Source organism: Sclerotinia sclerotiorum, genomic scaffold (genome assembly GCF_000146945.2).
Source record: "Sclerotinia sclerotiorum 1980 UF-70 scaffold_13 genomic scaffold, whole genome shotgun sequence".
Lineage (NCBI taxonomy): Eukaryota > Fungi > Ascomycota > Leotiomycetes > Helotiales > Sclerotiniaceae > Sclerotinia > Sclerotinia sclerotiorum.
In genome coordinates this window covers 817,286-841,784 of record NW_001820823.1, presented here as the reverse complement: position 1 = coordinate 841,784, position 24,499 = coordinate 817,286, and the positions used below count along the sequence as shown (strand labels likewise).

Sequence of the window (24,499 nt, the reverse complement as noted above, 5' to 3'; positions counted from 1 at the left end):
ATTTTGTACGCCCCTCGAAGTTCGTATATCCGTACATCTCATTCATTTCTTTGTGGGGCCGTGGTATAAGATTTTTATGCCCCTTTATATCTTTGCGGGATTTATCTCATCATCTATTAACACATCTTCGAAATTTGAGTAGTTCTTCACTCTTAACAATCCTTCAACCATTACTTCTTGTGTCTATCGGCTTGTGCCTTTTCATAATTGGAAATGAGCTCTTTTCTAGATGGAGTGTCAGTATGTATTCATTCAGAAAAAAAAAGGTGAAGAGATGCCAAAAATGACTTACTGTAACTGTCCTGGTGCAGGAGCATAATGACTAAACTCCATACCAAACTCTCCCTTTCCTTGCGTAGCTGCCCTCAATTGGGAACTAAATCCAAACATAGCATTCAAACTACAATCCGCAATGAGAGTGAAATCTTCTGGTCCAATTTCCGTATCACTGATGATAGCATTTCTCTTATTTAGTAAACCGACAATGTTACCTTGGAATTCGTTGGGTGCTGTAATCGTAGTTTTCATGAGAGGCTCAAGGACTTGTGGTTTACCTTCCTTGAAAGCTTTTCTAAAAGCTTGTTGAGTGGCATTTTTGAAAGCCATTTCGGAAGAATCAGTCATATGGGTTGCACCATCGTTAACAACCATATGAGTACCGAGGACGGGGTGACCAAGAAGAGGACCTTTTTCACAAGAGGCGAGAAATCCCTTTTCACAGGCGAATAAAAATTTGTCGGAAATAGAACCTCCAGTAACTTCTTCCTTGAAAGTAGATGGGGCATAACCGTTTGGACCAGCCTCGATAGGTTCCAAGAAACCAACGACACGAGCGTAATCTCCAGCACCTCCAGTTTGTTTCTTGAGAGTGTGATCAAATGTGACATGTTCAGTGATGGTTTCTCTGTAAGCGACTTGAGGTTTACCGGTTTCAACTTCGACCTTGTACTCTCTTCGCATTCGCTCCACATAGATATCAAGATGCAATTCTCCCATACCAGAAATGATAGTTTCCTGACTTTCAGCATCGACATGTACACGGAATGTTGGATCCTCACGTTGGAATCGATTCATAGCCTTACTGAAGTTGGATCCATCTTTTGTTGTCTTGGGTTTGATGGACAAGGAAATGACAGGATCTGGTACAAACATAGAAGACATAGAGTATGGTAAGCCACCATCGGTGAAAGTATCTCCGGAAGCGCAATCAACTCCAAAGACAGCACAGATCTCTCCAGCACCGATTTCAGGAACTTCTTCCATCTCGTTGGAATGCATTCGCACAATTCTAGGAATCTTGACTCTCTTGTCAGTTCTAGCATTGAACACGTTCATGCCCTTTCTCAAGGATCCTTGGTAAACTCGAATGTAGGTTAATTGACCATAATTACTTTCTTCAAGCTTGAAGGCGAGTCCGACGAATGGAAGCTCATTGTAAGAGACAAGCTTCACGGGGGCTTCAGCTCTTCGCTTGTCGAGCGCCAAGTTCTCTACTTCGGCAGGATTTGGTAGATAATCACAGACTGCATCAAGCATGGGCTGCACTGACTTGTCTGCCAATGCACTTCCCATTAAGACGGGTGTGAATTTTAAGTTGATGGTTGCACGTCTGATGGCAGCCTTCATTTGTTCAATAGATGGAGTTTTCTCATCCAAGAAGATTTCGGCAATTTCGTCATCAACATCAGCCAATGTTTCGATCAACAGAGCTCTCTTCTCTTTGCATAATTGCTTAAGTTCCTCTGGAATCTCGTCAGTTTCTCTGATGATTTCTCCCTTGGGTCCATCGTTGTAGATAGCCTTCATTCTGATCAAATCAACAACACCATTGAAGCTGTCTTCTGAACCAATTGGGACTTGAAGGGCTGCTGCTGGGATTCGTAGTTTTTGGTTGATTTGTTCGACCGCCTTAAAAGGGTTGGCACCCATTCTGTCCATCTTGTTGATAAAACTAATACGAGGAACATTATATCTTCGCATTTGTCTGTCCACGGTGATTGTTTGACTCTGAACTCCACTAACGGCGCAAAGAATCATGACGGCTCCATCCAAGACTCGCAAAGCTCTCTCGACCTCAATTGTAAAATCAATATGTCCGGGTGTATCGATCAAGTTTATGTGGTACTTCTCCTCCTTTCCATTCTCAACCTTCATCCAGTCACAGAACGTGGCTGCAGACTGAATTGTGATACCCTTTTCCCTCTCCAATTCCATAGAATCCATCTTTGCGCCGACGGCATCCTTTCCTCTAACTTCGTGTATAGCATTAATTCGTCCAGTATAAAAAAGGACTCGTTCTGTGGCAGTCGTCTTGCCACTGTCGATATGTGCTGCAATACCAATATTCCTAACCCTCCTCAATCGATCCCTCTCTGCAGCATTCAGGTTATCAACAATTGCTTCCTGAGTAAGGGCTGATGGATCTGCTGCGGCCTTCTCTAACACAGCTTGGGCAACACCAGATCTAATAATCGGCGATTGAAAGAAATGTCTCTTCGCTCCAAGTCCAGCACCGAGTAACGCATTTCTTGCCCCGAACCTCTGAACAGGGGCATTTAAGCACAGAAATCTTGTTCTCGAGACACTTCCACGTAGCGCTCCAGCGCAAGCTTCGGATGAAGCCACAGCGCGGGCTACTCTATGCATACTCATGGTTGCTACTGGATTGTAAGATCATTCATCTATTCCATAACATGCTTGCTCAACTTTTTTTTTATCAATCGAATATATCGGAGTAAGTTTAGCCGAGTCCGTTCACAATCATTTTCCCATCCCACCATGAACTTCCTTTTTGCTTTTTGAAAAGTCCATATAGTCTTACCAGATGCTACTGAATACGATATCTTCTAATGTCTTCAAGAATACTATTGCATTAGGTACAAATATGGATATCCGGGTTCTGAGGTTTGTTCCAAGCAATATTTCAAATCGCTTACGTAAGAAAAGTCTTCAATCGAAGCGTGACAGCGCGTCAAATAATTATGCCTTTCGCGTTTCCTACATTCCCCATGGGTCGAGTATGGACACTGCGACATGGCATCCGAAGGAACTCCCGAAAACGACGACAATGAGCACAAGTCTCTCAAATACTCTTTACTGGGCCCGTCTCTTACAAAATCTGGACAAGATTCCGTAGACCAGTCAAAAGTAAGAATGTCGCGACTGAAACACGTTTGTCCATTCTGACTCCATAATCAGGTCTCCGAGATTATATACAACGCCTCAAAGGGATCCAAATATTTCAACCATGAAGAGGAACGGGACAAAACTTTGACGGTCAAGATTGAACGAATATTGGCAAAGAAGGTTGAATTGGAGAAGCTTGACTTAGCTCACGATCGTCGAAGAGCAGACACTGCAATTGCGGAGCTCGAGCTCACAAGAGATTTGAGTCAAACAATCGTCCATATTGATTGCGATGCATTTTACGCTGCGGTAGAGGAGCTTGATCGCCCGGAATTGAAGAATGTTCCGTTTTCTGTTGGAAAAGGAGTGGTTACAACATGCAACTACCATGCGCGACGATTTGGGGTCAGAAGTGCGATGGCAGGGTTCATAGCGAAGAAATTGTGCCCGCAACTTATTCAGGTGCCTTTGAACTTCGACAAATATACTGCGAAGGCGCAAGAAGTTCGCGGGATTCTGGTAGACTATGATCCGAGGTTCGAGAGTGCGAGTATCGATGAGGCATATCTCAATATCACGGAATACTGTCAAAAGAATGATATCGACCCGGAGGCTGCTGTTGAACAGTTGAGACGAGAGGTTCATGAAAAGACAAAGGTTACCATATCAGCTGGTATTGCAGCTAATGCGAAGATAGTGAGTGTATCCCGCAAGCCAAGGGGCCGGCTTATAATGGTTAGGGCTTCATTATCACCAAGCTGTTTCTGGGAACCCTGAGATTAACTTAAACATGCTAACAAAACATGATCAGGCCAAAATATGTTCGAATAAGAACAAACCTAATGGCCAATATCGTGTCCCAAATGATCGAATTGAGATCATGAGATTTATGCGAGATCTCCCAACTCGTAAAGTCAATGGAATTGGTCGAGTGTTTGAGAGAGAGTTAGGTGCCATAGGGGTAGATACATGTGGAGACATCTATAATGTGCGGCAGTATCTACCGAAATTATTTGGAGACAAGACATTTATCTTTCTCATGCAATGCTATCTTGGGCTCGGAAGAACAGATGTCAAACCAGCCGAGGAGTACACACGCAAAAGCGTCGGAACAGAAAGTACATTTGGTGACATGGATGATCCTACTGAACTTCGAGCTAAACTTCGACAGACAGCCGAAGAGCTGGAAAAAGACATGCAACGAACACAGTTCAAGGGGCGAACTCTAGTTCTCAAAGTGAAGCTGAAAACTTACGAGGTACTCACAAGACAGGCCGCCCCATCTAAAGCTGTCTGTTCAGCTGATGATTTGTACACATATTCCCTTCCCATGCTGGAGAAACTGGAGGCGGAAATCCCAGGTATGAGTTTGCGATTAATGGGGCTCCGGTGTACAAATTTGGTCAGCATAAAAAAGCCTGACACGATGGCCTTTTTTGGTTTTCGAAAACAAGACCCTACGGAGAATGGCATCAGCAATTACGAGAGCAAATCCTTCTCATCTGGAATTAAACGAAAAGCCTCGAATCTCCGAGACAATGGGTTAGAAGAGCAATGGGAAGTTTGGCCCGAAGAACTCCTCTTTGAAGATGCGGAGCGCCAAGAACGGGAGGAAGAACTTAAGAAAATGGAAAGTTTAAGTCAACGCGAAGAAAATGATCCACGACGGCATCATGGTAAGGAAATTCTGCCGAATCCTAAACCCATAGATGATGCCGTGGTAGAAGAGGAATGGTGGGATTGCCCTGTTTGTCAGCGGCCTCAAGCAACAAACGAAAGGGAATTTAATGAGCACATAGATCTTTGTCTATCGAGGCAAACAATTAGAGATGTAGTACAAGAGACATCAGGGACGCCTGGGACACCAGCCGCATCTGGGAGCAACCATAAATCTCTAATGGTTAGTTTGCGAAAGGCTAAATCAGGGGAGAAATCAAAAGATAAAGGAAATACCCCGAGTGACCCTAAACAACGAAAGTTGTGTTTCTGAAGTTGGTGAGCATTACGAAATTATGATGCATTATGACAGGAGTTGGCATTGGTGGAGTATATTTGTTGAGCATATTAGAGACACGTGGCATACTTCTATTTTGGCATAAATTCAGATACCCGGCAAACTTTCCAAATTGACATTGTGCATTCAACGTCCACATATATACATAGTTATTTGGGCCCAGACCGCACGTTCTCAGACTTGACGACGAACCAGCAATACCTGCACCGCATCAATGCTGTGCGCAGCAAAAAGCCCGAGGGAGAAAGGAAGAGAAACCTAGCCTCACGATCAGGCCTCTAGTTCCAGCCTATTCTCGCCCCTCAATGTTCTCTACCTATTCGAAGCTTCAATGATCTCAGGACAACCCTTTTTCAGGAATCACCACTTAAATGCAAACTCTTCCGTAATTTTTCACGGACTTGCATGCTACGGATCGTCCCAAACCCGGATCCCCCTCTCGTTCAAATCATCACAATCCTAATAGACCTCTGGCTCTATCCCTCCACAAATTATTTTCATTGATTTTATGAAAAGTTGACAAGGTATCATCCCACATTTTGGACATGGGAGTATTATATTTATCCATGAGGATGCAAAACCCTAAATTGCAATGGTTTCGGAAGATGATGAGTTCGACCGCGATATATCGAAGTTTCACCTTGAACTGTTTCTTTCCTTTCTAGGACGATATGCACTCAAGTTCCACTTTCATGAGTATTTATTTTTTAGAAAGCGATTATCAAAGCTTTCTGAAGTTCTCTAGAAACAGCAAGTTGCACGGAGAATGTTACGACTATTGAAGGAAATGGTGCGAATTGCTCTGAGAAGAAAGGATTCAAGCTATTTCGTTCTCTTTGTCTTATTTAGTTCATCCATTCTTCTCAATAAAAATCCACGATTTGGTTTCCATCCATCATTGATCGTACTCATGGTGAAAATTCATATGGCCTCCAGGAATACGTATTTCATAATCTACGCAAGGTTCGCACAAACGTCAAAGAACGAACGCTACGGCCAACCAATAAAGATGCTTACCGGCTCGCCGGGTTCGACCTTTAGAGTTTACCAGGTGGAAGGAAGACTGGTGACAAGAGGTTTTACGAAAGGCAAAGATAGTTTCGAATCAATTTCGACCCGAGTCGAAGCACCACAAGAACAGGTTGATAGTCCGAAGTCCGCGCCAAGAGCCCCCTTCCTCAAATTCGAAATTGAACAAGACACAAGCTGACTCCTTCAAATTTTGACGATGATTTTCCGGCCGCCAAGGAGGCAAAGAGAAAGCGGAAAAGAACTGCGACACCGAGCTTAGGGTGGGTAAGTGTTAAAGAATGATGAAACTTGATAACAAGTTGATGCATTTGAATGTTGTGTTTTATTTCCAGTCGCTCGTCCGATATCGTCCAAAGAGTTATCAAGTTTGACCCACATCAAAAAACTAAGTCGAATGTTTCTTTGACTCCCTTTTCAAGTTCTACACCGAATGTGTGCTTGAACTTCTTCCTGAGTACGGCATTGATCCTTTTATGGAGACTATAGGCAAAACCATAACCGGTGTGTTTAATATTAGAAAGAGATAGTTGTGGTATGTAATCAGATTTCAGCTTATTCCTGGTCTTCGGAGATTAACCGAGCCAGCATAATCCCGAGTAGGCTATCCCGCTCCACACCATAGCACCGGTAAAGGTTGAGTCTCCACATCTAACGTCACATTTGCCCATACACGAACAGCAAACTCGCACCAAATACATGGGGAAATACTTCCATGCATCAAGACATCATCCCATTACCACGGTTCAGGGAGTTTCTGCAGATTCCATGCATCGGGTAATGCTGGAAACATGGCGGTGAGAATTCAATCCTTGTGTTTTGCATATTTTGGTCCTCCGCAATATAATCATTCCATTTCTGAGTGGACCATTGAAGATTTTCATCATAAAATCAAAATCAAAACCATTACAAGACTTGGGGGTTGAATACCGGTTTAGTCGTATTGCATGAGTGCCGAGATTATAACATGGTCACACGCAACCACTACTTGGGCTTGGGGAAGTTTATTTGGGTATAAATCCTTGGATTCCCAGAACCATAGTCATGGGATAGTCGTGTCTCTTTAAAGATCTGTTACTTCAAAGGCGAAATGGTTGTTCAATTGATCTCCAAGCCTTCAAAATTCAGCCAATCGCGCTTCCTAGACGATATTCGGAATCTCTCAGCAGCAATCAATGCACCATACTCCGAGCGCACAACCATTGAGGCCCTCTCTGTATATTCCCACTCCTTCCACAATGGTGTTGTTCTCTGGCGCGTAACGGATCGTCCAGGTGATGCTTTAAACTATAGGTTCTATTCCCGGGAACCAATAGATACCGTATCCATTGCCGCATCTGCCGGTCTCCTGTCTCCTGATATTGCCAATACATTAGGGAAACTAGTTACTTCTTGGAGTTCGCTGTACGATGGGACACCCGAAGAGTCATGCGATTTTGACGCTGAGAAGGGATTGGTAAAGGCATGGGTTTACTTTGGTGGGATGAGACCTCTTGATGATATATTAGGCGCCGAAGGTGTACCAGAAAGTGTGAGACAACATGAGAAGAGGTTCAAAGAATTGGGGTTGCAGAAAGTGCGACATGTGGCTGTGGATTACCATAAACAAACTGTCAATCTATATTTCCGAGCCCAAGGTCCTATATCTTTTCAACAAGCGACAGCTTTCAACGCATTAGCCGGCGCGGAACCACCTAGTCAATCCCAATTTATTGAAATGCGAGAGTTTCTGAACGCAGTGGGATATACATTCGCAGTCACAATCAACATCGACAGCGGGGATATCGAAAGGGTGGGTTATTATGCATTGAAATTGCCTGAAAGATCGGCTAAAAAGTGGCCGGCCATAAATGCACAATTGGAAAGATTTGTGCAATTTGCACCTAGTTACGACAGGGAGGAGATGAACGCTGTAGCGTGGAGTTTCGGAGAAAGGAAGACGTATGTTAAGTTTGAGAGGAGTTATTGCGGGGAATTGATACCCTTAATTAAGGGCTGGGGCACTACTTTGAGTTCGTGATGAGGGAATATGGCTATGGGATGAGATTCTTGGATATTGGGAAAAGAATACTAGGGGATATAACAGCGAGACATTTGACTTAGGAGACGGAGATTTGCAGTATGATCTAAACTTTATGCAGCTTTTCTTCGTCGGTATTTCTTTGGTGTTAGGAGTTTGATTTAGGAATAATATATAATTGCCCTTCGTTTAATCAATTGAAATACTGAAGTATTGGATCAATACACTTTGGATATTTAATCTGATTGCAAGACTGTTGATCATGATTAATCATGTAACTTATTATGGGCACGTAAACTCGATATCAATCACGATTTATCAATTTTTTTATTTTGTTATCCCGAAGTCATCAAGAAATTCTCCGTAGATAAAAATTGAGCTTTGAAATATTGGGTACGATAAGTTTTTAAAGACACAGATTTTACTCCTGTAGCTAGTTCTAGCTTTTAATACATCCATCAATGTCTCATTATCCCACCTCCTTCAAATCCTTCCGCACCTCTGCACACATCCGCAATCCCCGCAGCCTTCACTTCTAAACCAGTTCCCCGCTTGTCATGCCTCACACCGAGCATGAATGAGCATAGATCAAGTCATTTTATATGATACTTGTCAACAAGGCCTGGATTCCAGAGCTCCCAGGAGAATAATGAAGCTCTTCGGCCCTGGTAATCATGAAAAGCTTAAAGCCATATTGATGATTAGTCTCCAGCTCAAGATTTAAGGAGACAAGAGTCGGCGATCACTCAAAGACAACAGCTGATCCCTGGGAGGAATGAGGGGCATGAAGATTGGCTGCTACTACTGGGTAGATAAGCTGATTTAAACTGATTATTTTGAACATTCGACTGATCATCTCCTTAGAAAAGTTGACTACATTTATATCTCGCATCTTGATTTTATGAGTCCCTTCCAGAATAATTTCTGTAAAACTGCTCACAGAAAATTCCTTGGGTGGTGCTGCTGTTCTTTTCACAATGATACTTCATTGTTGGACTACGTGACTAGGATGGATTTTATCGTTGCAAATGGGGAATTGTCATTACCAATTTTTACTAATGAGCACCAGCTTTTTCTTTTAACCGCCGTGGATAAGAGCATCAATTAAGCCCTAATGCAGGGCTCTCGGTGGTTGATTTGAAAGTTTATGAGGTCAAGGCTGTCGTGGCGTGTATTATGATCTCGCTTGAGTTCCAGTAGCCTCATTTTAGGTGAAAGGAGAGGTGGTTACCAACATTGCCTAGATAGGATTGTGTATTATATAATTATGAGTTGAAGGTACTTTCTAAATGAAGTCAAATATTGGACTTTTTGATTTTATTAGGCTGTGGGAAGAACCGCAGAAAAGCCTCAAGGGGTTTCTTTTTATTTGATTTGAGGAACAGGCAGGATTCCGCGACATGACAATGCTGCAACTTCTCTAATCTTATATTGGACCAGAAATTTCGGATACTGGTACGAAGGGCGTTTAATGTTAAAGCTTGGTAATTGCAATGATTGCCTTGTTCAACCAAGGTCAAATAACTCATCATCGCGACACGATGTTCTGCACTTTGAAAACCGATGCAAGCCAGATCTGGTTCCTAAATGATTGCCGGTAATATGCCGAGCTGAGAAATGGAATGCAGACTTTCTCTGTCTGCGAAGGGGATCAAAAATCTCGGCCATTATTTTTTCATTAAAAGTCTCGTGTGCCTCATTGCTCTCCTTCCCCTGATATGCAATAACCAGGACGGTAAGAGGGCAGGTTTGATGTTCACGTATGTTCAAGCAGTGCTGCGAACCTGTGTCCAAAGCATTGAGCAATTGTGGAGGGGTTAATCGTATCCGAGTCTTTGTAGCAGAGGTTTGAATCAACCTATCTACAGGATTGGTGTGAGATGACTTTTGAATGATGCACATGGCGAATGCCTGTGCTTCCACAGTTCGTGAAAGTGTTTTTCTGGAGTGCTTCTTCTAATTGCTTTAGCTCTCTGGATCCGCTTGGGCAGATCTATAGCGTCCGATCCGCATAGGATCCGAGTATTTTTTCCCGCGGCAGCTTCCCGACCAACCTAGACTCTACACCACCAAAGCTCTAGCTAAATCATGTAAACAAAAAAAGTACAGCGCGGGTAATATGGAGTTTTCGGGATCAAGATGCTCCCCAGATTTTTAATGCTATCGCCCCCCTGCACATCTGCTTCCTCGAATCAGTCAGAAACTATTACGAAAATTCATAGGCACGTCTGATTTAAGATCACTTGATGACTTTTTCCATAAAAATCTAGTAGACTGGTACATAAATTATCGACCCGTACGGTCAGTTGATGATCAGATAGCCACAAAAAATATACAAGACTACATGTTATTTTCGAGTGACGTTAAACGAATGTCATTAATAGAAATACAATCTCGGTCTTCCTCGTTGCCCCCCGAACGTACGATAAGGCTTCATAGTTTACTTCCGGGTAGATCCCCGATGTTGCTTCGGTTCCCACTTGGGAAAGGCGTCGTCAAATCTTAGAGGTATGGAGCCTTGTGAAAAGTGAAAACAATCAGATTCTTGTCCTTGATGATTATCCCTTTTGAGCCGACTGTAAAGATGTAGAAACGCGCAAATGATATCAGAACTTCCGCTTCTCCTTCATCTCAAGATTTCGTACACATCAGGAACTGGGGTTGAAGCGTGAAAAAACTCTCAAGACAGAAAGGCTTCTTCCTGCTATACCGCGTAGCATTTGACATCCTTTATCTCAGTACAAGATGATGTGCCTTGACTACTGTGACAAAGGGTGATGAAACAGGATAATTTGCATAAAAACATGCCCACAACCTGTGTGATGACAACTATCCATGCAACCAAAGGGGAGTACATCTTTTGGATTTCCAGGCATCTAAACATTCTTCCGGGGAAAAGTACTAAGCCAAGCCCTAAATCTTCAACGTCGCTCTCTAAACCATTCAGACTAAGGGAGCTCGAGTCTCGAAGTGCGCGAAAAGTTCCACATGTTGAATTAGAATGTTGGTAAAAACTAGGCACCTCCATCACCATCAACGGAATTAATGATGAAGCTGAAGAACTTATTTCAACACGGATGAGTTGTAGTGCTAGTTTGAATTTGAATGCTAGATTTAGGATGAGCATAAGATGAAGGCTCAAAGGGGAAGTCGAGATTTTCGCTAATCTGAGGAGGTGGAGCCATAGGAGCGACGAGCACTCCTCTCGACTTTCCGATGCAATATATATTGATGCGAGAGATGATGACACTTCAGGTTTCTGTGTCAATAAACTTTAGGACCTGTATGCTCGAGCAATAAATACTAGGGGAGATTTTCCAGGTCTTTCTTTCTAAGGGATTTTACATCCACAAGAAAGTCGTACACGAGCATAAAGCCTTGCAGAACAACCAACTCTATACCAATAGCACCAAAACCTCAAAGTCTTACATCAATACCAATACTCATGAACCACTCATCACATCTCAAAAAAGTGTCCATAAATGCAAAGATGTTAACCCAAACTCATTCCATCCCACCGATCCTACAACCTCGCCGGCCCAAAATAAGCCTAGGGCGAGGCTGACCCGAATTTGTCATATCCCCTCCTTATCTCCATTCAGATACATCGTCCCTCAAAATGCACCATGCCTTTCCATTTTCCCTCTCTCGAACTTCTTTTTCCTTTAATACTCATACATTCTCTCTTTCTTCTAGATCCTTAATATCTTCACGTTCTCGCGGATTTTCTACAAAAACTGGAAATATGACTGCAAATGGCACAACACCTACAGAGGGGTCTGGACCTAGGAAACTTAAGATTTTAATGATACATGGTATATACCCTCTCCCTTACTCTTCACAGACCAATTCAAGCATCTAACACCCAAAAGGCTACACACAATCCGGCCCAACCTTCAATTCCAAAACCAAAGCCCTAACCAAACTCCTCAACCGACAATTCCCCCCCTCTCACCCCATCTACCCAGGCGGCATCCAACTCCTCTACCCCACGGGACCAATCCCCCTCCTACCAGCCGACATACCAGGCTATACGCCGACATCCGATCCCTCCCTCGCACCAACCGACGCATACGGATGGTGGAAGCGGGAGACGGGCGGAGCGCGATACGCCGGCATTGAAAAAGGGCTCGAAGTAATCGCGAGCACGATCCAAGAAGCGGGAGGAATTGACGGCGTGATCGGATTTTCCCAAGGCGCATGCGCCGCGTATTTCGTAGCGAGTTTATTGGAGATGAATCGCGAGAGTGCTTTTGCTCTTCAGTGTGTCAAGAACCCCTCTGAGGCTCTTCCTTATCCTGCCTGCTTCACAACCCTGAAACAACAACTTCGTCAACCCCCGCTGAAGTTTTGTATTTTGTATTCTGGATTCTATGCGCCGTATGAAGGATACGAGGCATTTTATAATCCACCTCTGAAAACGCGGGTTTTGCATGTTATTGGGAGTTTGGATACTGTGGTAGAAGAACATAGGAGTATGGCTTTGGTGGAGGCGAGTGAGGAGGGGAGTAGGGAAGTGTGTTTTCATCCGGGAGGACATTTTGTGCCAATGGGAAAGGAGTTTGGGAATGTAGCTGTTGGGTTTATGGTAAAATGTTTGGATGAAAAGAAGCCGGTGGTCGAGGAGAGCGTCGAGGATATGGATGTGCCATTTTGAGTGAGAAGTAGAGGTTTTCATAAAAACGAGAAGAGACACCTCTTCATGCCAATAGAGTCACAGGCTAGAATAGATATAGGACATCATAGACATAGGCATAAAAGATTCATGTCATTAGAATCTAGAATAATTGTACAAAGCGGCAGGTATCATTAATGGTAGATTAGAAAAGATCATTAAGCCTTAACCTTTCCAGCCTTTGAACCCTTTGATGACTTGGTTGGTTGAATCCTAGCCATCATTTCCTCCTTCGTAATCAAATGGTCAATTCTCTCCAATAATCCTAACAAGCTCTTCATATTTCCACTCCATTCATTAAGAACGTCATCCGCATCTCTTGGTTTAGCAAAGTTGACAATACGAGCAGGTCTATCGATCTTGGCGAAGACAGTCTTAGCAGTGACTAACTCGCTAATATATTTCTCCGTCTCGTCTTCGGTCAGATCAAGAAGTTGAGTCAATCGAGGCATTTGAATTCGTGTATAGTATTTGGCGACCACTCGAACGTTGTGTTCAATAACACGTTTGCGTAAATCTTCCCAACGTTTGTGCGCCTTGGGGTCGGCAGATTGACCTTCTGAAACGTCGAAAACATCAGTCTCGCAAAGGTGTGGTCCAAATATTTTTGAAACTTCGGGCCATCGCATAAGCTCTGGAACCGTGAATAGCTTGAGAAGCTGGGAATCGAGTGGTACTTGGCTATTGCGAGTATCTTTGTGTACGCGGTGGAGGAGATCGGATTGTTCGTTATCATAAGGAGCTAAGATGACATAGTAAATGATTCTTTGCAAGACCTGCAAATATTAGCTTTTTCTTCAAGAGAGTGGAAGTATCAAACTTACCGAATGTAACTTCTGAGGATCCTCTTCGACAGCTTCCGTATCAAGCACCTGTCTGTAATGCTTGCAGGCATCAAGATATTTGTTATCATGCTTCGCCAAAGTGATTTGGTGCTCGTAATATTTCAATTTGAGATCTGTAACATCGTCCTCCTTTGGCTCTGGAACATCCTCTCCCTTTTTTCTTCTCTTCTCCCTATCCTCTGCCTCCTTCGTTAATTGCTCCGGAGTCTTCTTTGGCTTTCTTGCCAAATATTTGGTACTGATCTTCCGACTCAAGATTCCAGCTTGTGTCCAGTCGTTGCTCTCTATACATAATGCGACTTGTGCCAGGATAAATTCCGTTTTCTCCCTCCTCTCCATCGATCCAAATGTCTCGACTTGCAGCTCGCACAAGATGTCGGTTGCAGATTTGAGATCACCTTGTTCCTTCTTGATGTCGGAAAGGATTTTAGTAACTCGGGCACGCTCAACTTCGACGAAGATCTTTCCCTCTGTGACCGTTCGCAGTGTCTCGATAACTGTGAGTTTTGTCTCGAGGTTTGGTGTTGAATCCAAAAGCTCCATAACCACCTGTACCATTTTGGTTGTAGCTTGTTTGAGTTGGCCATGTTTCTTCGATAATAACAGAACTTGTTCATTCAATAAACTCCAATCGCCAGCATTTTTGCAGATAGTGACAATTCCGACGAGGATTCGAGATGTTGATGCAAGATCCGATGCCTGTTGGAAATGTTAATGGCGTGCGCTGATGTGTAAAGTGTTTCGGTCTGACCTGTCTTGTTTGTTTCTCCAATACCGTAAGCTTCTCAATGGCGGCTTGCACATTTGTCTAATAGAGTAAAGTAAGTTAGAGAATTTTGTATTTCATTCCATCCATAAAAGAGATGTACCTGTGCTAGCTGCTCAGCTTCTGGAAGCTGTGTGTCCACCTCTTTGGAAAAGTCCTTGTCAGGCTTGCGAATCTGTCCGTCCGACATTATTGCAAATAATAATTGATTGAGTTTTGGGGTATCAAGTCAAACGAACAATTACAAAAAAGAGCGTAAAACTGTTGTTTTGGTATGGAGATGATGAAGAAGTTGAGGAGTTGTTTGAGAGTTCTAGGTTGTCAACCTTGACGCGGCAAGTACTGAAGCTTAGCTTCACATTTGCTGGTTTCGGTCACCGGAATATGAGGGACAGTTAAGTAGCCTTACCATGCTTAGTAAGCTTGACACTGTACTGTGTTGAATTTATGACTGCCAAATAGATATATCTGTCGTTGGTTTCTGTCATAAAAAAGGTCTCTAGTGATTAACAATTGTCATGAATTTAAATATCCTTATGTCGTGCTCACTCACTTATACATCGATGAAAGTCTCCTCGAGTGATATATCATTCTTTAACCCACCTGTGAGCCATGGATGAACAAACCACACACAAAGTTGAATCCCTAGGCATCTAGGCAAGCTCCATTTGGTTGTCTAATTTGAATGGGGACATTGAAGATTTTCATTGACCTAATGGTATTCGTTTCGTTTATCACTTGAATGGTCGTGTACCCTCATCATTCGCATGTTGTCCATTAATTGTATCCTGCAGCATCTAATGAAGGTAGAGAACAGCTAGATTTCCTTTTTGTTTGACTTACAGAATTTCCAATGTCTTTTGATTTTTCTATTTCATGCCGCTGGTAAATTAATAAATGTTGTCAGTACGGCGAAAGTCAAGGCATGCTTTGATACCGAGGCACTTTCTAGTCCTCTGCCCAAGTAGTCTAATTTCACCTGTTTTCTGGGGTTCAATGTTGATTGATACCAACAAGACTAGAATCTATGTCTTGACAGTGTCGAAAATTGCATACTCGAGTATATTCGAGGCTCGAAAGGTGATGCAACCATTAAGAATTTGCAGGAACGGGTGGCTGGTCTTCTATGTTCTAGTTTTCATAGGCACCAAAATTGCATGCCAAATTCTTTTCATGGATGGTGGTGATGCCATATCACTACTTATGCCGCTCTATGGTTTTTGCACAGCTATGCGTATTTACCTAAATCGATTTTAAGTCCGCTAGCTTCTTTTTCTTTCCAAATTTCTTCTCTAGTATAAGAGAGATTGCGTCCATGGAACTCTTGGTCGGTACTTGGGTATGAAAAGAACCATTTTTTATGAAACAATTAGTATCAAGAGGATATAGAGATTGTTCACAAATATGTGTGAGAATTTACAAGCGAAAATTAATCACAATGGAAGTTGAGAAGCACGCAGACATGCGCGTTAATGTCATGCTAAAAGAAAGCTGCACTTAAAGAAGAGATTAAATGTGGTAATTGGAGATCTATCCATCAAAGAGTGTAATTTTGGCCTTCTTCCATGACATCCCACAAACATTCATCATCCCCCCATTCCAGTATTCATCCCCAAGTTCTTCTACATCCCCTCCTTGTCATAGAACAGCAGCAAAAGCTTCCATCATCTCCAGCCTCTCATCCATAGTCACCGTCATCTTGATTTTCCCGAAATCTCTCCGCAAGAAATGTTACACCCTCATACGCATCACAAGATAATACCCAAGTACTCATTCTACTTGTCGCCTATTCGAATAATAGAATTTCCTTCTGCATCCGTGGAGGAGGATGACGTACACCTGTGTGTTGGTAAGTACACCTCGAAGACAACCGTTCCCGCTCGCGATGATGTAGGCTTCTCCACTAGAGTGCCCCGGTTTTTTGCACAAAGGTAAGATCTCACGAAAACATCTTCTCCAATGGGATCAAGTGACCTCGAGTCTCGTGGAAACGGTCTAAAGAAAGAAGGTTCGTATCCATGGCCTCAGAATTATCCTTGATGAAAATGCCACTTCTAGTTGGGTAGCTATAAATTTTGCAGCAGCTAGTATGGAACAAAGTACGCATAGTGTAAATGAACTCAAGGCAGAGTCGACGACATTCTGCTAGCATGCGACAGGCGGCTCCGAGTACTGGGTCGAATGCATTTGGTTGGCTGGAGGGAAAAGGGAGAGGAGGATGCGTTCGAATTTGCTGCCAAAAATGGGAGCAATACCGAAGGAACTCAACGTGTAAAATAGGACGTAAATTCCGGCGCTATTTATGGTCAGTTAGTATCGCCACTGTTTTGTGCATTTCTTGGCCATGGCAAAACAATGAACAGCGTAGCTTTGATATTATTTCTTGAATCTTGCTTTTGTAATAATGGAGGTCGTTACGTCAACATCGCATGGCACGGTTTTCGTGTAATGGTTCTCATAGAGGTAAAAATGAATTCGGCAAGGCTTATTATACCTACCTACTGCACTATTTCTACCATGATTCAGGTTGGGATTAATGACAATTTGGTTGCATTTCGAATTCTTGCAACGACTGCTATTCTGTCGCGATGTGCTTTCGTGCAGACCTAATCATAAATAATTCGCTACTCCCCTATTCAGGTGCGAACCTCCCCACCACTTTATACCAACTGGCACCGATATACCGCCAGCTGCCACGAGTACATATGTTATCAAAGAGGTTGGAACGAAACGGTTTAATTACAAAGATCTCAGCAGCACCTTTGAAGCCGAAGCTAAGGCAAAATTGAAGGTGGCTACCATGATGCATGGGTAATGTCTAACACCGGTGGTGTTGCTGAAAATATCAGTTGTTATAACGCAGCTGCTCTTGACTTCCTTGGTGCTCCTGCATGCAATCTATCTGAACAGGCTCAAACACGAGCAGTCTTCGTAAATGTGGTGACGGTCACCAACAGAAACAAAAATGTCTTTTCTCAAGATGCAATTCACGCATGACTCGATGATCCAAACAAACACTGTCACAAGAGACCAGATCAAGATTTATGTCAACCTAAACCTCAGGAGTTATCTTCTTGCAGTCAAGGCATCCCACACTTATACCACAGTCAAAAAATGAGGGACTTTCGGTTGTTGAGTTTATTTGAAATCTAGAACACACCCAATGTTTTACACTGTTATTGTATCGCTCACATATCTCAGATTACCAAATCCTAGCCAGCGACCCGTATTAAGCGCTATATGATTCGCCTATGCAGTAAATCTCGACGATACATGGTTTTCAGTACTTGACTTCTGTGAAGCATTCGCTGAAGTAGGGAGTTTAGGTGATGCTGTTGCATGAGGTGGTATTCTAAGAAGCCCATAAAATATAAGCTAGAGTAATCTAACAGCAGGGCTCCGATTCTCTTTACGAGCGTTTAAGAATCTCTGAAATGTACGGTGAATCTACTGACTATATGTTCATTAGCACGAGTTGTTATTCACAAGATTGGCGACTGATTCCCATTCCCTATCTCCTAATCATCCTGATGTTCATCTCTAAATAGAAATATTAACCTACAATGGGGATGTAAAAACAAAACAAGTCATATACGGCACGCTATAAACTAAAGTTATGGTTCGCTGATATAGGCAGTGTTTGCCAGTGCCGATACTATGTCCAACGCATGCTGATAATCTAGCCTACTATGCTCCAGCCAAATACCATACAGCAAATATCGCTAATATATCCTCACCCTCCACTAGCCAACAAACTAACAAAGAACATATCTTTTCTCAGCCATTCCCCCAATCTCATCGCTACGTTTACCTCCAACACTATATATAGCAGCAACTCCTCCCTACCCACCACCAAAAACATTCAAACACAAAACACAACATCAGATTCTGAAACCATACACAACCATGCAGTTTCTTCAATCTCCAAATAATATAAATCCTACAAATACCACCGATACCAGTATCGCATATATAAGTTTAACTGTCGACAATTTTGCTCTGGATTTAGTATTAATATTGTATGTATCCTTCAGACTTGGAACTAGGACTATATAAACTAAAAATCTTCCTGGATATAAGATTTATATGCCGCTATTACTAAGTAGGTCTAGTATCGTTTCTTCTAGACTTTTATGATTTTTATTGGTAGTGCGTTTATTTCTGCTCCCCTTCTCCTTCTCAGTCGCCGCTACAGCCACTATTGATATCACTAGCATACACCCACCACGAGAATATGTTTCTTCCATCTCAGCGAGACACAAAATTGCGTCTTCATCTCTTAAACTCTCTTGCCATGATAACTCTCAAAGACAGTGCTAAAGACAGTGCTGGAGACATAATCAGTGCTACAAGTGTATCATGTAAAACTGCCTATGCAAGCGTGCGGCAAGATATCTAGATATAATTTCTCGTGTTAAAATCCGAAAACTGGACCGATTTCTGGAGGGTAGTTTGCGAGCCATTTTGCGGTGAGAAGATGGTTTTTTTTTCCTTATTAGACAATACACCTTTCAGCACGAACGGAGATCTAGTGCATTTAATAATCCAAACTGGCAGGCTAGATATAAAACAAATTTATTTTCTGAACTTTTTGTATATTGGGATAGATTTGAATATTCTGATTGACTGACTTACTTGTTCTAAAACTATGGTACCATACTACACTACAATAATACTATATACGAATTTAAAAAATAGATAAGAGAAAAAAAACCAATCAATCTACCTCCAATAATCCAATAATCCCATAATCCCAATTTATAATCTTTCAAAAATCCATAAATATCCCTTTATCATATAAATACATATACACCATATCCGCATCTCCCCCCTTCCCCTTCCCCGCCCACTATACCAAAAGCAATTCCTCTTTAGCCCCCTCCTTATTATCGTCAGCAATCCAGAGATGTATACACGGATACTTACCATCCATCATCATAAGTCAGAAGATGGAAGACAGAAGTATCATTTACCCTGAAACCCGTACTTTTTCAACAGGACTTTAGATACCAGTGTGGTAATGAGATAGTCAAGTATAAAAAGGACTGTGTTACTGCGCGGTGCGCAAGGGTAAAAGTTGAGTTGGAATTTTAGTTTGGTTTGGTTTTTAATTGATTATTAGATTATTATGTGTTAGAGTCGATGTAAGGCATGGTTTGTATATATAATATATCTAAGCTAATATACTATTTTTATGTTGTAATATTCTCAATACACGTGATAGTGACTGGTCAGGTTGAGGCTGGAGATGGGGCTCTGAGTGTTGGTTTTTTATCAAAAAAAAAGGGAAATGGGGAATCAAGATGGGCTTTTGAGATTGGATACTTGGCGGAGTAGCCAGCCCAGAGGGAACCCTAATGTGAGCTGACTTATGATATGGGGGAAGGAGGTGTTCTGTACTACAGTAAGTATTGTTATTCTTTTTCCTCCACTATCCCGCTTCCGATAGTGCGGACGAAAGAGTTTTAGGTATATAGTTAGAATGGAAGAGAACAACAATAATTTCAGGAGACGATAACTGACGACATATGGAAATTTTGCGATGACATGGGTGGATTGTTACTGTGAATGATGCCCATGGTACCACCTAACTCAACCTGCTATATCCGATTCCCTCCAACGGGAGAATAAAAACTAAGAGATTTCGCGTAATGACGAAGTCCAAGGAAAATAGAAAACATAAGTGAAATTACAATTCGCTGTATCACCAAACGTTTGGCCAGACATTAAACCACGTGTAATGAGTAGCAGGAGGTAATTTGGCATTTGTTAAACCTTAGAACGATAAACGTGATTGGTATCACCAAAAAGTTTCACCGCAATGACAATTGAGAGGCTCAAAATGGAAGTGATACGGAGATACGAGTAAGGATGAGACATACATATATGCCGGTAGGATGTTAGGATGATCGCGGTACCTACATCGAAAGCCAACCCAAGGATCCAGTACCATGTCCCACAACATCGTGGTGTGTTCATCAGAAGGTACTTCGTGGGACAAGACTAAACATAGTACAGCAGCAGCCTCGAACCACTGCCGGAATCAATGAAGGACTCGTTTACTGCGCTGGCAACCACGTTCCACAGTAAAAGAATGGAAGAATGAATTTTCGGGATCACGACACCCAGGATTACTTTGCCAACATGAAGTTAATTTCATTCACGGAGGGATTGGGGGAATAAATAGGAGAACTTTAGGAGACACAGAAATAACGCTTGAAAATCTCCAGAAGTGCTAAGCCGGCATGCAATTTCGGATAGTGTTGGTAGAAGTTTCCACGCAGATATGGAAAGGATGCGCAGCGAAACGAATAATCCCAATCCAAAAGCGTATCGCGCCTTGACTGGAGATGAAAAATATGCCATTCATAATTCCACAACTCAATGAAGCTTCGTCACTTGACTCATTTTGCATCCTCCTTATTCAAATATATCTCCACCGTGATGATATCAAGTGTGAGGACCCCAAAGTCAAATCTGGGCCGATCATTAATAAATTCGAAACTAGGCAAATAATATTTTGAAGTTTTTGTATAACATTATATCTCCGTAAATTGAATGCTAGGGTAATTATGGCAAAAAGCCCCATAGTTCATTTCCGCTTATCGCTAGGAAATGCCTCAAGGCGCTTGATTTGGGTACTAACACCATTTCCACCCTTGGGGTATTGCATATGGGAAATATGGAGATATGCGCTAGGAAAAATGTTCTCGATGAGGTTGCGCAATTGAAAGAAAAACGTTGCATCACGATGGGAACAATGTGAGGACGGTGAGCGTGGTCGGAGAATTTTAGTAAGAAGACAGGAGAAAGAGATACGATCTCGTATTACCTGACCTCTTGAGAAAGTTGGCTTGTCACCTACGGAAAGACGGTGTGATGAAAATCCGATATCTTGCTTGTACGCCCTGCGTAGGTAATAATGTATCTTTTCTTCTTCCCCCTCCAGTTTGCTAGGATTGACGAGTAATGAGATGCAAGATGTGTACCTGCATATTCTCTTTTCTTGTACTCCGTACATAGCATTTCGCCAATGCAAGATCTGCGAGACTAGAGCTGACATCAGAATCCCAACCTCCTGAACTTATGATACATCAGATGAAAAAGTTAAAAGTTGAATAGGAAAATGGCGAAAAGAAAAGGAAGTCTGAGGTGATGTATGTATGTACGTATATATTAGTTAAGAAGGGAATGTTCTTTCATAGATGCCTATTGGAACAATTCTAAAGCCTCCAGTTCAGGGCTTGAAGATACCTAGGTACAGTAAGTTTGTCCTTGAATGGTTAAAAGATGGGGGTTTTGGCCCCTGTAAGGAATGGCAACGCTCAGATTTTATGTAATCCTTGACCCTGCGGTGAAGCGAATTAGAATCCTTCTTCTTTTTTCAATCTGAAACAGTGGAATAAGATTGCTCGGACTGAGTCTAGGATGGGAATACCACGAGGGTGACAAGGGTAAAGATTGGTGGGATTGTGACTGTATGTGATAAATGGGAAAGTGGTTAGAAAAGTGGAAAAGGGATTGAAGATATTGAGATAATTCGAGGATTTAGGAAGATTTTATGAAAAAGAGCTTCCGGCGTTTCGCTGGTGTGGAGGTGAGTCCGTACCATGTGTACTCCTTCCGGTGAGCGAGTGTACCGTACATGTACGTGGTTGATGCGGATGAGCTCCATGATATATGATCAAGTGCAACAAAGCGTGTACGGAGTATGTAATCTGTTGTCACTCAAGTAAGGTTAAGATGTTGTCGTCTCCCATTCTCGCTTGTACAGTATCCTGGATTCACCCGTTCATGCGATGCGGACGTTGTAGCGCTGAAATGGGATGGCAACTTGGCAGTAGCTGGAGTTGCTTTGATGGAAGGCTGAGTGGATTGATGAGAGATGATTGGTGACTAAGGTAATCCCAGAAAATCAACTGCATAATGATAAGAAACGCAGCTACGGGACTCAATTGTCAATTGTTGAAAGCGGCCATCAGTATCATTACTCTTCCAATCACATGATTGGCTGACAGCGCTGCACATACTTAGTCATACACCACCGACTTGTTGCTGCTTTGATATTCTTCTCAAGTACCGATGTCCAGCTAATGAGTCTAGCCTACTCATCAACCGACCAATAACATCGCGATTTATCCGAAGTTGAACATCTCAAAAAGAGACCAAAAAATCCATCATACCTATGACATTTTTGAAACCCCCTGTGAATGTCGTGACCCGCAAAAAAAAAATAACACTCGAGACCTTTTTGGGCGACCAAGTGAACCAAAAATATGAACCACTTTCCAAGTCTGACCACGATCGGATGTCTTTTCTTTTTCATCACCATGCATGGCCAGGGGAAACATTTTGTATGGCGGGCGACCTTATCCATGGGTTAAGTGGTATGGTATGGATCATGGATAATCGGAGGACAAGGTAAAAGAAACTTTTTGTCCAGATTGAAGGCCCTTTCTGCAAGATTTATGCCCCTCAGCCAGTTAAATTATCGAATTGACGAGTCGCATAGAGTCCCGAGTACCTTGAGTATCTGGAGTGCCTTGGATGCACTGCATTGTTCCAAGTACGTACTTCGTTTATGTGCCCCCATCCCCTCATTTATACGATGAGAAAGTACCGCGTACCCATCCATCAGGAAGCCCCCTCAAATTCATAATTGACTTGTTTCCAATCAGGATACGGAGCATTGATCAATTAGGCCGTTGACCTTACTAACTGGCTCAAACAAATCTGGTGTGGCTCGAAATGTCACTTTAGATCCTTCCTTCCTGTTTATCAAAAATATCTACCGAACCCTGACTTCCTTTCTCAACCACAGCCTTTCTCGACTTTGAACTGGATCTCGAACCAATCCGACGTCTTGTGGCTTCATTTTTTGTCGATAACTTTCTTTAACTTCATACCCAAGACTTGCGCTTCAGCATCGCTTGATCGGCTCGACGCTCATTTTGGATACAATAGGTTGGTGATAGGATCCCGATTCTGAAACGACCAAAGAGTGCCTACAAGCTTCGAAAGCTTCCTTCCACATACCATACTCTCCACTTCCCTCCTCAAAATAAATACAAGTATCCCGACTTTTCAACTTGTACCTGCAGAGACCGGCTTCTCCCACAACAAGCAGGCTGAAGAAGAGAACGTTTTGAGGTCAACGTACGGGGGTCTATACATATTCCAATCGACTCGAAAAAGTTATCGACGTTATCAAGGCAGAAGAGAAGACGATTCAAAGAAGTCTTCACATCGCATGAAGGATCCACTCGGGCTTGCGAAACATCAAATGTATGTGAATGATTTCAACATAGCCGATGATTACTTGTATTGTGCCATCTTGAGAAATTTTTGGGCTTTTGCTTTATTTGTGAAGTCTTCGTTGAAGGAAATCATCCCAATGCTGTCATTACTTTGTCAATTGAAGACCGAGGCATATTTCTATATGAGTTTTTGTGTCAGCCAAAAGTCCGTGGTAGTTGATAGCGAGACTACCGGTATCTTGTGTCTTACCCTATGGCCACTCTTCGTCTCCAGTCAATATTTTGATACTGGCTCTATTGTGCTCTTCCTGTCATTGCGCGCAGGCCGTTTGTCGCTGGCGATAGTTACTAATTGATTGTGCTTGCGTAGCTTACGCCTTTAGGGACCGCCACAGTGCATCCTCGACTTCACAAACCGCCTTGATTGGCTTCTTTCATTCACTACATACGAATCGTCTTCGATCTTGAGATGCGAGAGTACCCCTTTGATCCAATAGACATTCAATTCTTCTTTATTTTCCCAGCCGGCTCCTAGTGAACCGAAATTACGTTCTTTAGCAATTTTATATTCTTCAAACCTTTAAGGTTCGCCTTCAACATCTTTTCAAAAACATTCGATCCTTATTTTCAGTCACTGGTTTAAAATTTATTGTGGCGTGGCATATCCCAGGACAAAGTATTCGTCACCTTCGAGGTCTTGGAAGAAGGACCCATAACGACTGCGGAAATAATAATCTAGGCGGAACGGCTTCATGCAGATACAAACG

General features: G+C 42.5%; 12 protein-coding genes across 12 annotated transcripts; 6 read left to right on the top strand and 6 right to left on the bottom strand.

The window, feature by feature from the left end:
• Nucleotides 1–170: 170 nt before the first annotated feature.
• SS1G_09468 (hypothetical protein) lies at nt 171–2,652 on the bottom strand (the record flags this gene model as incomplete). Its single annotated transcript, XM_001589696.1, has 2 exons — nt 171–225; nt 293–2,652. The coding sequence occupies 2 exons, from the start codon at nt 2,650–2,652 to the stop codon at nt 171–173; spliced, it is 2,415 nt and encodes an 804-aa protein (XP_001589746.1).
• Nucleotides 2,653–3,033: 381 nt separating this feature from the next.
• Nucleotides 3,034–5,046, top strand: SS1G_09467 (hypothetical protein; the record flags this gene model as incomplete). Its single annotated transcript, XM_001589695.1, has 4 exons — nt 3,034–3,147; nt 3,199–3,822; nt 3,938–4,873; nt 5,032–5,046. 4 exons carry the CDS (start codon nt 3,034–3,036, stop codon nt 5,044–5,046), a joined length of 1,689 nt encoding a protein of 562 aa, XP_001589745.1.
• Nucleotides 5,047–6,149: 1,103 nt separating this feature from the next.
• On the top strand, nt 6,150–6,350 carry SS1G_09466 (predicted protein; the record flags this gene model as incomplete). The annotated part of the gene is made up of 1 exon (XM_001589694.1): nt 6,150–6,350. One exon carries the CDS (start codon nt 6,150–6,152, stop codon nt 6,348–6,350), a length of 201 nt encoding a protein of 66 aa, XP_001589744.1.
• A 909-nt stretch (nt 6,351–7,259) lies between these two features.
• On the top strand, nt 7,260–8,189 carry SS1G_09465 (hypothetical protein; the record flags this gene model as incomplete). Its single annotated transcript, XM_001589693.1, has 1 exon — nt 7,260–8,189. The coding sequence occupies one exon, from the start codon at nt 7,260–7,262 to the stop codon at nt 8,187–8,189; it is 930 nt and encodes a 309-aa protein (XP_001589743.1).
• A 1,506-nt stretch (nt 8,190–9,695) lies between these two features.
• SS1G_09464 (predicted protein) lies at nt 9,696–10,091 on the bottom strand (the record flags this gene model as incomplete). Its single annotated transcript, XM_001589692.1, has 1 exon — nt 9,696–10,091. One exon carries the CDS (start codon nt 10,089–10,091, stop codon nt 9,696–9,698), a length of 396 nt encoding a protein of 131 aa, XP_001589742.1.
• Nucleotides 10,092–11,257: 1,166 nt separating this feature from the next.
• Nucleotides 11,258–11,374, bottom strand: SS1G_09463 (hypothetical protein; the record flags this gene model as incomplete). Its single annotated transcript, XM_001589691.1, has 1 exon — nt 11,258–11,374. One exon carries the CDS (start codon nt 11,372–11,374, stop codon nt 11,258–11,260), a length of 117 nt encoding a protein of 38 aa, XP_001589741.1.
• Nucleotides 11,375–11,934: 560 nt separating this feature from the next.
• Nucleotides 11,935–12,846, top strand: SS1G_09462 (hypothetical protein; the record flags this gene model as incomplete). Its single annotated transcript, XM_001589690.1, has 2 exons — nt 11,935–12,004; nt 12,062–12,846. The coding sequence occupies 2 exons, from the start codon at nt 11,935–11,937 to the stop codon at nt 12,844–12,846; spliced, it is 855 nt and encodes a 284-aa protein (XP_001589740.1).
• Nucleotides 12,847–13,022: 176 nt separating this feature from the next.
• On the bottom strand, nt 13,023–14,665 carry SS1G_09461 (hypothetical protein; the record flags this gene model as incomplete). The annotated part of the gene is made up of 4 exons (XM_001589689.1): nt 13,023–13,640; nt 13,689–14,408; nt 14,461–14,517; nt 14,579–14,665. The coding sequence occupies 4 exons, from the start codon at nt 14,663–14,665 to the stop codon at nt 13,023–13,025; spliced, it is 1,482 nt and encodes a 493-aa protein (XP_001589739.1).
• A 1,955-nt stretch (nt 14,666–16,620) lies between these two features.
• On the bottom strand, nt 16,621–16,994 carry SS1G_09460 (predicted protein; the record flags this gene model as incomplete). Its single annotated transcript, XM_001589688.1, has 2 exons — nt 16,621–16,771; nt 16,978–16,994. 2 exons carry the CDS (start codon nt 16,992–16,994, stop codon nt 16,621–16,623), a joined length of 168 nt encoding a protein of 55 aa, XP_001589738.1.
• Nucleotides 16,995–17,289: 295 nt separating this feature from the next.
• SS1G_09459 (predicted protein) lies at nt 17,290–17,472 on the top strand (the record flags this gene model as incomplete). The annotated part of the gene is made up of 1 exon (XM_001589687.1): nt 17,290–17,472. The coding sequence occupies one exon, from the start codon at nt 17,290–17,292 to the stop codon at nt 17,470–17,472; it is 183 nt and encodes a 60-aa protein (XP_001589737.1).
• Nucleotides 17,473–20,296: 2,824 nt separating this feature from the next.
• Nucleotides 20,297–20,565, top strand: SS1G_09458 (predicted protein; the record flags this gene model as incomplete). Its single annotated transcript, XM_001589686.1, has 2 exons — nt 20,297–20,323; nt 20,380–20,565. The coding sequence occupies 2 exons, from the start codon at nt 20,297–20,299 to the stop codon at nt 20,563–20,565; spliced, it is 213 nt and encodes a 70-aa protein (XP_001589736.1).
• Nucleotides 20,566–23,395: 2,830 nt separating this feature from the next.
• Nucleotides 23,396–24,332, bottom strand: SS1G_09457 (predicted protein; the record flags this gene model as incomplete). Its single annotated transcript, XM_001589685.1, has 3 exons — nt 23,396–23,603; nt 23,883–23,983; nt 24,282–24,332. 3 exons carry the CDS (start codon nt 24,330–24,332, stop codon nt 23,396–23,398), a joined length of 360 nt encoding a protein of 119 aa, XP_001589735.1.
• Between the last annotated feature and the right edge of the window lie 167 nt (nt 24,333–24,499).